Source organism: Theropithecus gelada, chromosome 13, assembly GCF_003255815.1.
Source record: "Theropithecus gelada isolate Dixy chromosome 13, Tgel_1.0, whole genome shotgun sequence".
NCBI lineage: Eukaryota > Metazoa > Chordata > Mammalia > Primates > Cercopithecidae > Theropithecus > Theropithecus gelada.
The window spans coordinates 63,308,309-63,321,538 of NC_037681.1; the positions used below are offsets into that span (position 1 = coordinate 63,308,309).

Below are 13,230 nucleotides of genomic sequence, written 5' to 3' on the forward strand. Positions count from 1 at the left end.
CAAGAAAAAAGTGATGGAGCAGAAGCTGGGAGAAGAGAGTCTTGCATTGGCTGGGAGATTGCTTTGGGTAGTATGGACATTTAACAATATTAATCCTTCCAATCCGTGAACATGGAATATTTTTCCATTTCTGGTGTCCTCTTCAATTTCTTTCATTAGTGTTTTATAGTTTCATTATAGAGATCTTTCATTCCTTTGGTTAATTCCTAGGTATTTAATTTTATGTGTGGCTATTGTAAATGGGATTACTTTAACAGTTTCTTTTTCACATTGTTCTCTGTTGACATACAGAAATGCTACTGAATTTTGTATGTTGATTTTGTATTCTGCAACTGTACTGAATTTTTTTTTTATCAGTTCTAATAGTTTTCTTGTGGAATCTTTAGGTTTTCCCAAATCTAAGATCATATCATCTGTAAAAAAGGATAATTTGACTTCTTCCTTTCCATTTTGGATGCCCTTTATTTCTTTCTCTTGCCTGATTTATCTAGCTAGGACCTCCAGTAATATGTTGAATAACAGTGGTGACAGTGGGCATCCTTGCCATGTTCCAGATCTTAGAGAAAAGACTTTCAGTTTTCCCACATTCAGTATGGTACTAGCCGTGTGTCTATCATACATGGCTTTTATTATGTTGAGGTGTGTTCATTCTATCCCCAGTTTTTTTTGTTGTTGTTTTTTTTTTTGAGACAGAGTCTCGCTCTGTCCCCCAGGTTGGAGTGCAGTGGCTTGATCTTGGCTCACTGCAAGCTGTGCCACCCAGGTTCACGCCATCCTCCTGCCTCAGCCTCCTGAGTAGCTGGGACCACAGGGGCCCGCCACCACACCCGGCTAATTGTTTTTATATTTTTAGTAGAGACGGGGTTTCACTGTGTTAGCCAGGATGGTCTCAATCTCTTGACCTCGTGATCCGCCCATCTCGGCCTCCGAAAGTGCTGGGATTACAGGCGTGAGCCACCACGCCCGGCCTATCCCCAGTTTTTTTGAGGGTTTTTATTATGAAGGGATGTTGAATTTTATCCAATGCTTTTTCAGCATCAGTTGAAATAATCATATGGTTTTTATCTTTCCTTCTGTTGATATGATGTATCACATTGATTGATGTTTTATGTTGAACCATCCTTGCTTCCCAGGGATAAATCCCACTAGTTGCGAAGAATTATCTTTCTAATATATTGTTGAATTCGGTTTGCTAGTATTTTGTCGAGGATTTTTGCATCAATATTCATCAGAGGTACTGCCCTGTAGTTTTCTCTTTTTGATATGTCTTTGTCTGGGTTTGGTATCAGGGTAATTCTTGCCTCACAGAATGAGTTTGGAAGTATTCCCTCCTCCTCTGTTTTTTGGAATAGTTTGGGTAGGATTGGTAGTAGTCTTTTAAATGTTTGTTAGAATTCAGCAGTGAAGCCATCAAGTCCTGTGCTTTTCTTTTCTGGGAGACTTTTTATTATGGCTTCAATCTCATTAGTTGTTACTGGTCTGTTCAGGTTTTTGATTTCTTCCTGGTTCAATCTTGGTAGGTTGTACGCATCTAGGAATTTGTCTATTTCTTCTAAATTTTCCAATTTATTGGCATATAGTTGCTCATAGTAGCCACTAATGACCCTTTGAGTTTTTGTGGTATCACAAAAACAGTAGTAATGTCTCTTTTTAATTTCTGATTTTATTTATTTGGATCGTCTCTCTTTTTTTCATACTTAGTCTGGCTAAAGGTTTGTCAATTTTGTTTAACTTTTCAAAAAACAAACTTTCTGTTTCATTGATCTTTTGTATTTTTTAAATTTCAATTTAATTTATTTCTGCTCTAATCTTGATGATTTCTTTCTATGTAATAATTTTTGGTTTGTTTACTCTTGCTTTCCTAGTTCTTTAAGATGCATTGTTAGATTGTTGATTTGAATTTTTTCCTCTTTTTTGATGTGGGCACTTACAGCTATAAACTTCCCTGCTAGTACTGCTTTTGCTGTATCCCATAGGTTTTGATATACTGTGTTTACATTATCATTTGTTTCAAGAAATTTTTCAATTTTCTTTTTAATTTCTTCATTGACCCACTGGTCATTCAGGAGCATATTGTTTAATTTCCATGTATTTGTATAGTTTCCAAAATTCCTCTTGTTATTAATTTCTAGTTTTATTCTATTGTGGTCAGAGAAGATGCTTGATGTTATTTCAATTTTTTGAATGTTTTAAGACTTGTTTTGTGACTTAGCATATAGTCTATCCTTGACAATGATTCATGTGCCAAGGAAAATAATGTGTATTCTGTGGCTCTTGGATGAAATGTAGTGTAAATATCTATTAGAGCCATTAGGTCTATAGTACAGATAAAGTTTGATGTTTCTTTGTTGAGGTTTTGTTTGGAAGATCTGTTTAATGCTAAAAGTTGTGTGTTGAAGTCTCCAACTATTATTGTATTGGATCCTATCTCTCTCTTTAGCTCTAATAATATTTCTTTTCTATATCTGGGTGCCCCAGTGTTGGGTACATATATGTTTAAAATTGCTATATCCTTTTGCTGAATTGACCCCTTTCTCATTATATAATGACCTTCTTTGCCTCTTCTTACAGTTTTTGTCTTGAAATCTATTTTGTCTGATATAACTACAGTGACTCCTGCTCTTTTTTTGTTTCCATTGGCATGAAATACCTTTTTCCATCCCTTTATTTTCAGTCTCCATATGTCTTTACAAGTGAAGTATGTTTCTTGTAGGCAACAGATCAATGGGTCTTGTTTTTTTTACCCATTCAGCCAGTCTGTGTCTTTTGACTGGAGAGTTTAGTTTATTTACATTCAATGTTATTCTTCATAAGGACCTACCTCTGCCATTTTCTTATTTGTTTTCTGGTTGTTTTGTGGTCTTTCCTTTCTTCTTTCTTTCATTCATATCTTCCTCTAGTGAAGTGATTTTCTCTGGTGATACGACTGAGTTTCTTGCTTCTTATTTTTTGTGGTAATTTTCAAATTTCTTGATGAGAATTTTCTTTAGAAGGAAGAGGCTAAACCAAAAATTATTGTAATCTTTCAATCTGTTAAACTGGCCCAGGGATAAAGTCAGCATGTCCTTCCCTGTGCTTTTGTACAAAGCCTGGCCCCTCCATCAGCACACCTGCCATTTCTACTATGAGGACTCAAAGTTAACATATTCAAAACACAACTTTGGCTTTTTTCCTCTTCCAAACATGCGCTTCCCCTAGTCCTTCCCATTCCACAAAATGGTCCTTTCATCCATTCACCCAATTCTAACTGAAAAACTTGGGAGAAAGCTTTGATTGTACCCTTCTAACTCCTCCTACATCTAATCCATCAGCAAGCCCTGTGTCTTCCTCTAATCTGTTTCCTGAATCCTTGCCCTTCTCCCCATCTGCAGTTTCTGTTATGTCCCACTTAGACGATTGCAGGAGCCTCTTAACTGGCTTCCAACTTCCACTTCTTGTCCCTCTTCAATCTTTTCTCCATACGGAAGCCCAAATTAACCTTTAATGACACAAGTCAGACTCTGTCATTTCCTTGCTTAATGCCACCAATGGCTTTCCACTCCATCTATGGCTTTCCACTGCATGCAGAATAAAATACAAAGGCCTACAGTGGTCCAGATGGCCCCACGTGTCTGCACTGGCTGCTGCCCACCTCGTCAGCTTCAGCTCCCCTCACTCTGTCCCAGCTTGCTATGCTCCAGCTGCTCTTGTCTTCCTAGCTCTTGTTTCTGCCTTGGGGCTTCTGCAATGGCCATTCCTTCCCCAGAAACAGTTTCCCCGGCATCTTAGGATGGCTAGCTTCTCAACCATCAGGGCTCAGTCAAATATCACCTTCTTAGAGATGCCTTTGAACATAGTCTCTCCCCACCAAATTATTCTGCTTGTCTCTTTCTCATTATATTTACTATGATCTAAATTTATTACACTTTTATACAAGTGTTAATTGCTTATCTTGCATCATTAGGATATCAGTTCCTACTGGGTCAAGCTAGTAGGTACTCAACAAATATTTAATGAATGAATGGCAGAAAGTGGAGAAGCAGCACAGGGGCACATACTCTAAAGCTGAGAAGAGGGCATGTGTCCAGGTGCTTCGGGTGTGCTTTGCAGATTCAGGGCTGAAGCCTGGTGTTTAGAAAATTCTTTTCAGTCTTTCCAAGGTCTCATCTCCAAGCACGTGCGTGCCCTGCCTCAGGTGGCGTCCTGATGGGCTGAAGAGTAATGCTCGTACTACATGCCAATGAGAAACCACAGCCTGAGAGTGTTGGAGCCGTGGCTCGCAGACATTGGTGTTTATAAGAATCATCTGGGGAGCTTGTTACAAAGCACGTTCCTGGGTTACGGCCCTAGAGATTCTATCAACTCTACTGATGAAGTCCTGGAGCTAGACTGTGAGGCAACACAAGGACTGGGTGACCATTTTGTCCAGTTTTAGCCCTGAAGGCCTCAACTTCCAGAACATTCCTCAGTGCCTGGCAAACCAGGTTGGTTTGTTGCTTCTAATGGAAGGTGTTCAGAGAGGTAAGGGGTAGCTGATGAAGTAGTGAAGAATGGTTTTTTGCAGGAGCTGAGGGGGTTTCTTATCCTAGGCATTGGGTTTTGGCTGCCTTCTTGGCCTTGCCTTTGAGCCAGTCTAGGTTTCTCAGGCTCTAAGCCCAGATAGAAGGGTAAGGAAACCATTGTTTCTTAGACACCTGCAATGAACTGTCTGCTGCTCTACATTTTTTATTACCTAATTTATTCCTCAGAAGCCTTTTTTGACTCCCATTTTAGAGACAAGCCACTGAGGCTGGATAATGGTTCTGTAATTGCCCAAGCTCAGACATCTGCAAAATGGAGGAGATGGGAGCAACAAAATCCACCTGACTCAGAAACCTGGCCCTTTCTACGTGTTTTGCTGAGGTGGGGGATGGGGGGCAGAGATGTGGCTGGGACCTTATCTTGACAGATGTCCCTCAGTCCAGGGGGATGGGGCTCTCTTGGGATCTAGGGAAGACCCCAGTGACTAGACAGTGAACTACCTTTTTTTTAAAAAAAGAATTAAACTATTTTATTTAACATGTCATAGATAGTCATAAAGCAAGTCCATGCATTTAGTTTTCTGATATCCTAATGTATTTCCACAAACCTTTTAAGTCTATAATTTTATATAGTTTTTCATCAAGGAGGCAAGATATATGTAATTTCTCTTTTTTTTTTTTTTTTTAAGATGGAGTCTCGATCTGTCACCCAGGCTGGAGTGCAGTGGCGCGATCCCGGCTCAGTGCAAGCTCTTCCTCCCAGGTTCAAACAATTCCCCTGCCTCAGCCTCTCGAGTAGCTGGGACTACATGCACATGCCACCACGCCTGGCTAAATTTTGTATTTTTAATAGACATGGGGTTTCACCATGTTGGTCAGGATGGTCTCGAACTCCTGACCTCGTGATCCACCCGCCTTGGCCTCACAAAGTGCTGGGATTACAGGCATGAGCCACCATGCCCGGCCTATAATTTCTTTCTATATGTAACTAATTAAAGGTTTTTAAGAGGGTTTAATCTCTAAATCAGTAACAATTTAGTCATAACACCATACAAACACATTTAAATATTCAGGAAAGAGATTTTTAAGATTATTGCTTAGTCTTATAAAATGGTGAATTTTAACCAAATTGATACCTCTGTATTCTTATTTATGTTTCCTATACTCTTACATCATACTGCTTGGCAAGTAATGTAAGTTTTGACATAATTTAAAAATTCAATTATTGTAAACAAATTCTAATTTGTTAAACAATTTATTTATTTATTTATTTTTTGAGACGGAGTCTTGCTCTGTCGCCCAGGCTGGAGTGCAGTGGCCGGATCTCAGCTCACAGCAAGCTCCACCTCCCGGGTTTACGCCATTCTCCTGCCTCAGCCTCCCGAGTAGCTGGGACTACAGGCGCCCACCACCTCGCCCGGCTAGTTTTTTGTATTTTTTAGTAGAGACGGGGTTTCACCGTGTTAGCCAGGATGGTCTCGATCTCCTGACCTCGTGATCCGCCTGTCTTGGCCTCCCAAAGTGCTGGGATTACAGGCTTGAGCCACCGTGCCCGGCTGTTAAACAATTTATATATTCCCCTTTACTAACTACACTGCCTCAAAATTAATCCTCCTTAAAAAAGTAATCATCCCACATAGAAAAAACTGCAGAACTTCCTCTTTCTTAAATATTTTCAAATAATGTAAAAACACAAATCCATGAAAAAACTGATTAAAAATTGACATTTCATCTTCCTTTACTAATTATGGAATAAGAGAAAGACGTAAAAATCATGTTCCTTAATATTTCTCTGCTTAACAGAGAAATATGAAGAAATACTGCAATTATGGTTGTGGGCTATTTTCTAGCTTCTTCAAGTACGGGACACAACTATGGTTCCTACCAGTAAGGAGAAATGAATAATCAATCTTACATAACACAAAAGAAAGATGAGAGGTTCAAAAAGATAAACTGACTTTGGCATTTTTAAGAACCTAATGTTAACCCTGAAATGCCAGATTGAGTAACACAACAACAAAACAAAAGATGACAGCAGCAAGCCACCACTTCACACAGTATTAAGATTTCTGAAATACGTAATAGCCTTCCTCCCATGTCCCGCCCAATCTGTTGTGTTGTCTTTTTGTTTTTGCTGCTTTTTGACTGCAGGCAGTTCAAGGCTTGCCCATTGCATAGGTTCAGCTTTTCTTATAGTGATCTCAATCTTTGTTGCAGTCATAGTTACATAAATTCGCTTTACATCAGTCACATCCCGTAATTTCACATTTTGATGAAATTCCTTCTCTCCTTCAAATCCAATGTGCACATTTAACAACGTGCTATGTACTTCTACTCGACTAAGTTCTGGAAGTGAATTTTTAGCATATACTGAAATGGTAACTTCACCTTCAGTCTGATGCCAGTCATGTCTACACGGAACAACATTTTCCCCAGCATCCTTTTTAGCCTACATATGTTTCCCTGTTGTACAGCCGTCTTGGGCTAAGAATGCATTACAATCAGAAGTTTTTCTTCTACAACAGCTCCAGTATTTCATCCCCTCGTGGAAAATAGGTACTCCAGAATGATACACACAGACTTCTTCTAGACTCTCTAGACCCCGATATGTCTTTGAACACCCTCCATTCTTACATGAAATCCCAATCTTAATTTCATCAGTCTTCTTTCTTTTCTTTCTGTCTTTTTTTTTTTTTTTTTTTTTTGACGGAGTCTTACTCTGTCGCCAGGCTGGAGTGCAGTGGTGCAATCTTGGCTCACTGCAACCTCTGCTTCCCAGGTTCAAGCAATTCCCCTGCCTCAGCCTCCCGAGTAGCTGGGACTACAGGTGTGCACCACCATGCCCGGCAAATATTTTGTATTTTTAATAGAGACGGGGTTTCACCATGTTGGCCAGGAGATTCTGGATCTCCTGATCTCGTGATCTGCCCGCCTCTGCCTCCCAAAGAGCTGGGATTATGCTGGGATTACAGGCGTGAGCCACCGCACCCGGCCGCTTCTCCTTCTCCTTTCTTCCTTTTCAGACGGAGCCTGCTCTGTTGCCAGGCTGGAGTAGCAGTGGCGCCCTCTGGGCTCACTGCAACCTCCGCCTCCTGGGTTCACGCCATTCTCCTGCCTCAGCCTCTTGAGTAGCTGGGACTACAGGCGCCCGCCACCTCGCCCGGCTAATTTTTGTACTTTTAGTAGAGACGGGGTTTCACCATGTTGGCCAGAATGGTCTCGATCTCTTGACCTCGTGATCTGCCCTCCTTGGCCTCCCAAAGTGCTGGGATTACAGGCGTGAGCCACTGCGCCCGGCCTTTTCTTATCTTCTTCATTTCCTGATGACAGTTTAAGTTTATCAGGTGCTTGTTTTGGGGAGGCAGGTATTTTTAATTCCAAATTTGTCATTGGTTCATCTGGGCTTGGCCTTTTTATTGCTTCTATTGGCTTTGGGGCTTGAATGATGTGTTCCTGAAATTTGGGTTTCAATTCAAGTAGTTCTTTCTTTTCAGTAGTCTTGACTTCAGGTTTGACTGGCTCAGGTGGCTTCTCACTATTATGTCTACCTTTTTTACAGCCTACAATGCTTAAGAAATCAGACAAATCAGTTGTTCTTCTCTTACATCAAGACCAACCCTTTAATGCATCGTGAAAGATTGGAACACCTGGGTGGCATGTGCAAGCGTCATCGGAATTGGTCTCAGGATCGAAGCGCTGACCGCAGCCCCGGTTGTAGCACAGCAAGGCCATTTTCTTTTCCCACCGTCACAGGCAAGACCCAAACACCGGGAACGTCAAGGGGGTGCATTTACCACTCCCGTGTCGCTGGCACCGGCCTCGACAGTGAACTATTTATTGTAAGGATTTCTGTGGGCCCGCTCTGAGCCGCCGTTTCTGGCCGTGCAGACGGATTTCTACCACACGGTGGCGCTGCGGCTCTGCCATAGAAGTCTCACTTTGCTCCAGGAGCCAGGCAGGGCCGGCCACAGGACCAGCCTCCGACGGCGATTTCATCCGCAGCCTGCGGGGCAACGTGGGGCCTATCCGTAGCTTTCAGCCTTTCCTGGACCCTACCAGGACAAGAAGAGAGGGGAGAGGTGCGAAGGAGGTCTGGAGAGGAGGAGGCTTGGGACAATGCAGAGTCCTGATAGTGAGGGTGACCGCTGACCGCTGTCGGGAGGGACATGGACCGCTGCCGAGGAATAATGGGATTTCCCACCGGCCCAGTCATCTCCTACGCCGGGAAAAGGGAAGAGCTGCTCCCCCATGGCGTGTGCGGGTGGGAGGGGTCTCGGGCAGAGAAGAGACACTTTTTCTGTCCTCCAGGCTGTTTCTGCCAAGTGAAGGCCTGGGCTGGAAGAGCCAGGAGCAAATGAGAGAGTTGGGTGCTGAGCACCCAGCGGGAGAGGATGCGTCCCGGTCATCACACACCTGCTGACCACACATCTCTGCGAGGTCCTCCCACATACTCCGCCTGCAGCTGCCATTTGGGAAAATAATTCTTGCCTCTTTCACCATCTGTTTTGTAGGTTACGACTCATTTACTGACCTAGGCCAGGACTCGGCTCTTCCAAATCCTTATCGAAAAGCAACATCACACTTGTGCCCAGGGGTTCGAGACCAGCCTGGTCTCGAACAGGACAAACCCATTTCTCTACAAAAAATACAAAATCTGTGCGGAAGGTATGTGAACCCTTGGGAAACGGAGTCGCTGTACACGTGTATCAGGCCTTGAGCCAGCTGCAGAGTGGGCATTACTGCCTGATACCCTCCTCCCTCACTCTGCCTCCCTGGATGTTGGGGATGGCCCTGTAAACCTTGTTCATAGGGGTCCCTCGATTTCTGGGACACCTCATCTGAGCACTGAGGAGGGGACACAGCTGTTGGCTGGGAGGCAGGAGACTAAGGGTTGCCTTCAAGCCATCCCCACACATGTGAGCTCATCAGCATTCTGCCCTTTCGTGGGTGTCAGTTGTCTCGTCCATAAAATGGGATGATGTTCTTGTTCCAGCCAGCATACTGGATGACTAAATGAGGGAACAGGTGAGAAGCTGCATTGGAAAAAGGAACCATTCAGCTGCAAGACATCCTGGTGCAGTTCCCCCAGGCCTAATGGGGTTTGGTTGCCCACCTGGGCTGTGTCTCTTCGTGACGCCAGCAGGTGGCAGCATTGCCTTTGCATGCGCCGGCTCCACCTCCGGCCTCTCCCAGACATGCGGCGTGTAGGGCAGGGGACCATTCTTCACCCAATTCAATTCAGGGGTCAGGAGAAGGAGGGATCTGAAATGCCCTGAATGGGAAGGGCCTGGAAAGAGAATGAAAACCTCATTTCTCCCCTAAAAAAAAAAAAAAACCAACAGGTAAGCCAGGAGGGCAGGACCTGGTGCATGAGCCCAAGAGGGCTAATGTGACCACTAAGGCTCAAGGGGGACCTTACCTCTCTCTGCCACAGCTGTGTTCCCCACCACCTGGAGGAGGGAACTGGGGATCCAGAAGGCTTGGGTCCTTGTCTTTGGTTGGAAAAGTCAGCCGGCATTGCAGTGGGGCAGCAGGAGCTCCTCTACTTTTGTGTGTGCAACAGGGTTGAAAACTTAATTCACTCTGTAATTTATTTCTGCAAAAAAAGGTAATTTCCTTATTTATGAGTCTATAATGAATCTGGCCTTCCAATCCCTGCCTGATGATAAGTGAGAAAAGCAATGAAATTTTCAACTTGATTTAAACAACCTGGGGCCAGAGAGTTTAGCCGGTCTTGTTAAGTGATCTTATTAATTTCTCTTGGATAAAATGCTTAGTTCTCAGACTGCTTCTCCCAGCTTCTCCCAGTGTGGTGCTGTTGGGTTGTTGTAGACAGACAAGGGCAGCTTGTCTGGCATCTGGTAGGAGGCATGAGTTGGGATCCTGGGCTGTGGTGTCCTCTGGTCCCAGCAAGGTCCCCTTCTGGGGACACTGATCATACTAGAAGCTGAGTTTATGAAACTCATGGTGCAGTCCCTCCTGATCTGACTAGAACCCCTGTGGCGCCCCTGGCTGGCCCGCCCGCCAGCACCTGGGCGCCTCCTCCTAGCTGTGCCACCGTGGCCCCGGCAGGGCTGCGGGCTCACAGGACTGGAAGTTGGCTTTGAAAGCTGACCTTCAGTGGTGCCTCTCCCTTACGGGGGAGCCCTGGTGCTGGAGGCAGAGGCCGGGTTAGTTTGCAGCTGCCTGGGATGCCACTTCTTCCCAGAGTTCCAATGTGAGTTAGGGACAAGGGCTTCTTTCTCTCGGGGAGGGGTGAGTTGGCCAGTGCTTGGCTCCGCTTGTTTGTTATCCTTCTAATCCCCTTCGTACCATCCCCTGGGCAGGAAGGAGGGGACCAACACTCTTCCTCTTCTTGCTCAGTCATCCATTACATAAAACTCCAGGGCCACACCCAAGGAGAGGGATGAGGGAATCCAGGAAACATGCTCTCAAGAGAAGAGCCTGCTTTAGAAGAGTTTTGATCTGCAGCATAATCCTATTTTGCATGTTAAATGCCAAACATCACCACATTTTTTCTTCTGTGCATTCTGTCTATATCAAACATTAATCCCGGTTTCTCTTTAAGCAGAGATGCATGCCTCAGGCCAATGAAGATGAAGGTCATGTACCCATCAAGGCGAAAGAGAAAAGCACTGCACTCCAGCTGGGCAACAGAATTATTATTATTTTTTAAGAGACAGGGTATCATTCTATTGCCCAGGCTGGAGTACAGGGGTGTGATCATAGCTCACTGTAACCTCGAATGCGTGGACTCAAGTGCTCCTGCTACCTCAGCCTCTGAGTTGCTGGGACTACAGGTGTGTGCCACCACACCTGGCTAACTTTTCTATTTTTTTTTTTTTTTTTTGAGGCGGAGTCTTGCTCTGTCACCCAGGCTGGAGTGCGGTGGCCGGATCTCGGCTCACTGCAAGTTCTGCCTCCCGGGTTCACGCCATTCTCCTGCCTCAGCCTCCTGAGTAGCTGGGACTACAGGCGCCCGCCACCGCACCCGGCTAGTTTTTTTTGTATTTTTAGTAGAGACGGGGTTTCACCGTGTTAGCCAGGATGGTCTCGATCTCCTAACCTCGTGATCCGCCCGTCTCGGCCTCCCAAAGTGCTGGGATTACAGGCTTGAGCCACCGTGCTCGGCCTAATTTTTTTTTAATAGATGGGGTGTTGCTGTGCTGCCCAGGCTGGTCTTGAACTCCTCAAGCAATCCCCTTGCCTCAGCTTCCCAAAGTGCCGGGATTACAGGTGTGAGTCATGGTGCCAGGCCCAAAATTTTTCAAATATCATCCTTTTAAGCTTCAAATGTTACCAACATTGGCTAATGCAACCAGAGGAGACATAACACATAAAACATGGGGGGTTCATCCACAAGGAGAACTCACTGTCTTGCTGGTGTTAGGCTCTGTCCTTCCTAGAGAGGATACGCCATGAGTCAGAAGCAGATGCCACTCAGCAAAAAAAAAAAAAAAAAAAAAAAGAAGAAAAAAATAACACCCCTATGTAATGGCCTGGCCTAGTAGGAACCCCTGCAGAGCTCAAGGACTCTCAAAAGGAGGCTTTCAGCCTGGGGCCAAGGCAAGACCAATTCATAGGATGAAAGGAAGGCTGTCATTGGTGGGCTTTTGTCCAGGCTCCTCATTTGTTCTTTCCTACTGGAGGAAATGTAACATGGGCAATTCAAGCCAATAGGGAACCTGGGCAAAGGGCTGGTGGTGGGTTTCATTCACTGCTTTCCCTCACGTTACTCCCTCAGGAAGGGAGTCTTACTGGGCAGGGCTGAGGCAGATAACCAGACTTACAGGTACTCACTGGCACATGCGTCTGGATATGGGGGTGGGGTGGGGTAAATAACCATACCTACCTCATACCATGTGGGGTAAATAATCATACCTACCTCATACTATGTGGGGTAAATCATGTAGTTGTTGCAAGGATGAAATTACTTGATCATTTTTTTTGAGAGGAAGTTAGGCTCTGTCACCCATGCTGGAGTGCAGTGGCACAATCTCAGCTCACTGCAACCTCCGTCTCCCTGGTTCAAGTAATTCTCCTGCCTCAGCTTCCCAAGTAGCTGGGATTATAGATGCCTGCCACCATGCCCAGCTAATTTTTGTATTTTTAGTAGAGACAGGGTTTCGCCGTGTTGGCCAGGCTGGTCTCGAACCCCTGACCTCAGGTGATCTGTCTGAGAGACAGGACTAGCTGGATTTCCTAGGCCGACTAAGAATCCCTAAGCCCAGCTGGGAAGGTGACTGCATCCACCTTTACACTCGGGGCTTGCAACTTAGCTCACACTGACCAATCAGGTAGTAAAGAGAGCTCACTAAAATGCTAATTAGGCAAAAACAGGAGATAAAGAAATAGTCAATCATCTATCGTCTGAGAGCACAGCGGGAGGGACAGTGATCAGGATATAAACCCAGGCACTGGAGCAGGCAGCAGGCTATCCTCTTTGAGTCCCCTCCCTTTGTACAGGAGCTCTGTTTTCACTCTATTAAATCTTGCAACTGCACTCTCTTCTGGTCGGTGTTTGTTATGGCACAAGCTGAGCTTTTGCTCAGCATCCACCACTGCTGTTTGCCACTGTCGCAGACCCGCCACTGACTTCCATCTCTCCAGATCCGGCAGGGTGTCCGCTGTGCTCCTGATCCAGCCAGGCGCCCATTGCCACTCTTGATTGGGCTAAAGGCTTGCCATTGTTCCTGCGTGGCTAAGTGCCTGGGTTCATCCTAATGGAGCT

The 13,230-nt window shown here is 44.9% G+C and overlaps 1 protein-coding gene across 1 annotated transcript; it reads right to left on the reverse strand.

The window, feature by feature from the left end:
• Positions 1-6,075: 6,075 nt before the first annotated feature.
• Positions 6,076-8,314, reverse strand: LOC112605032 (cysteine and histidine-rich domain-containing protein 1-like). Its single transcript, XM_025354607.1, is given in 3 exon segments — positions 6,076-7,168; positions 7,798-8,059; positions 8,117-8,314. Coding segments are annotated over 3 exon segments (996 nt in total). The 5' UTR covers positions 8,232-8,314; the 3' UTR covers positions 6,076-6,549.
• Between the last annotated feature and the right edge of the window lie 4,916 nt (positions 8,315-13,230).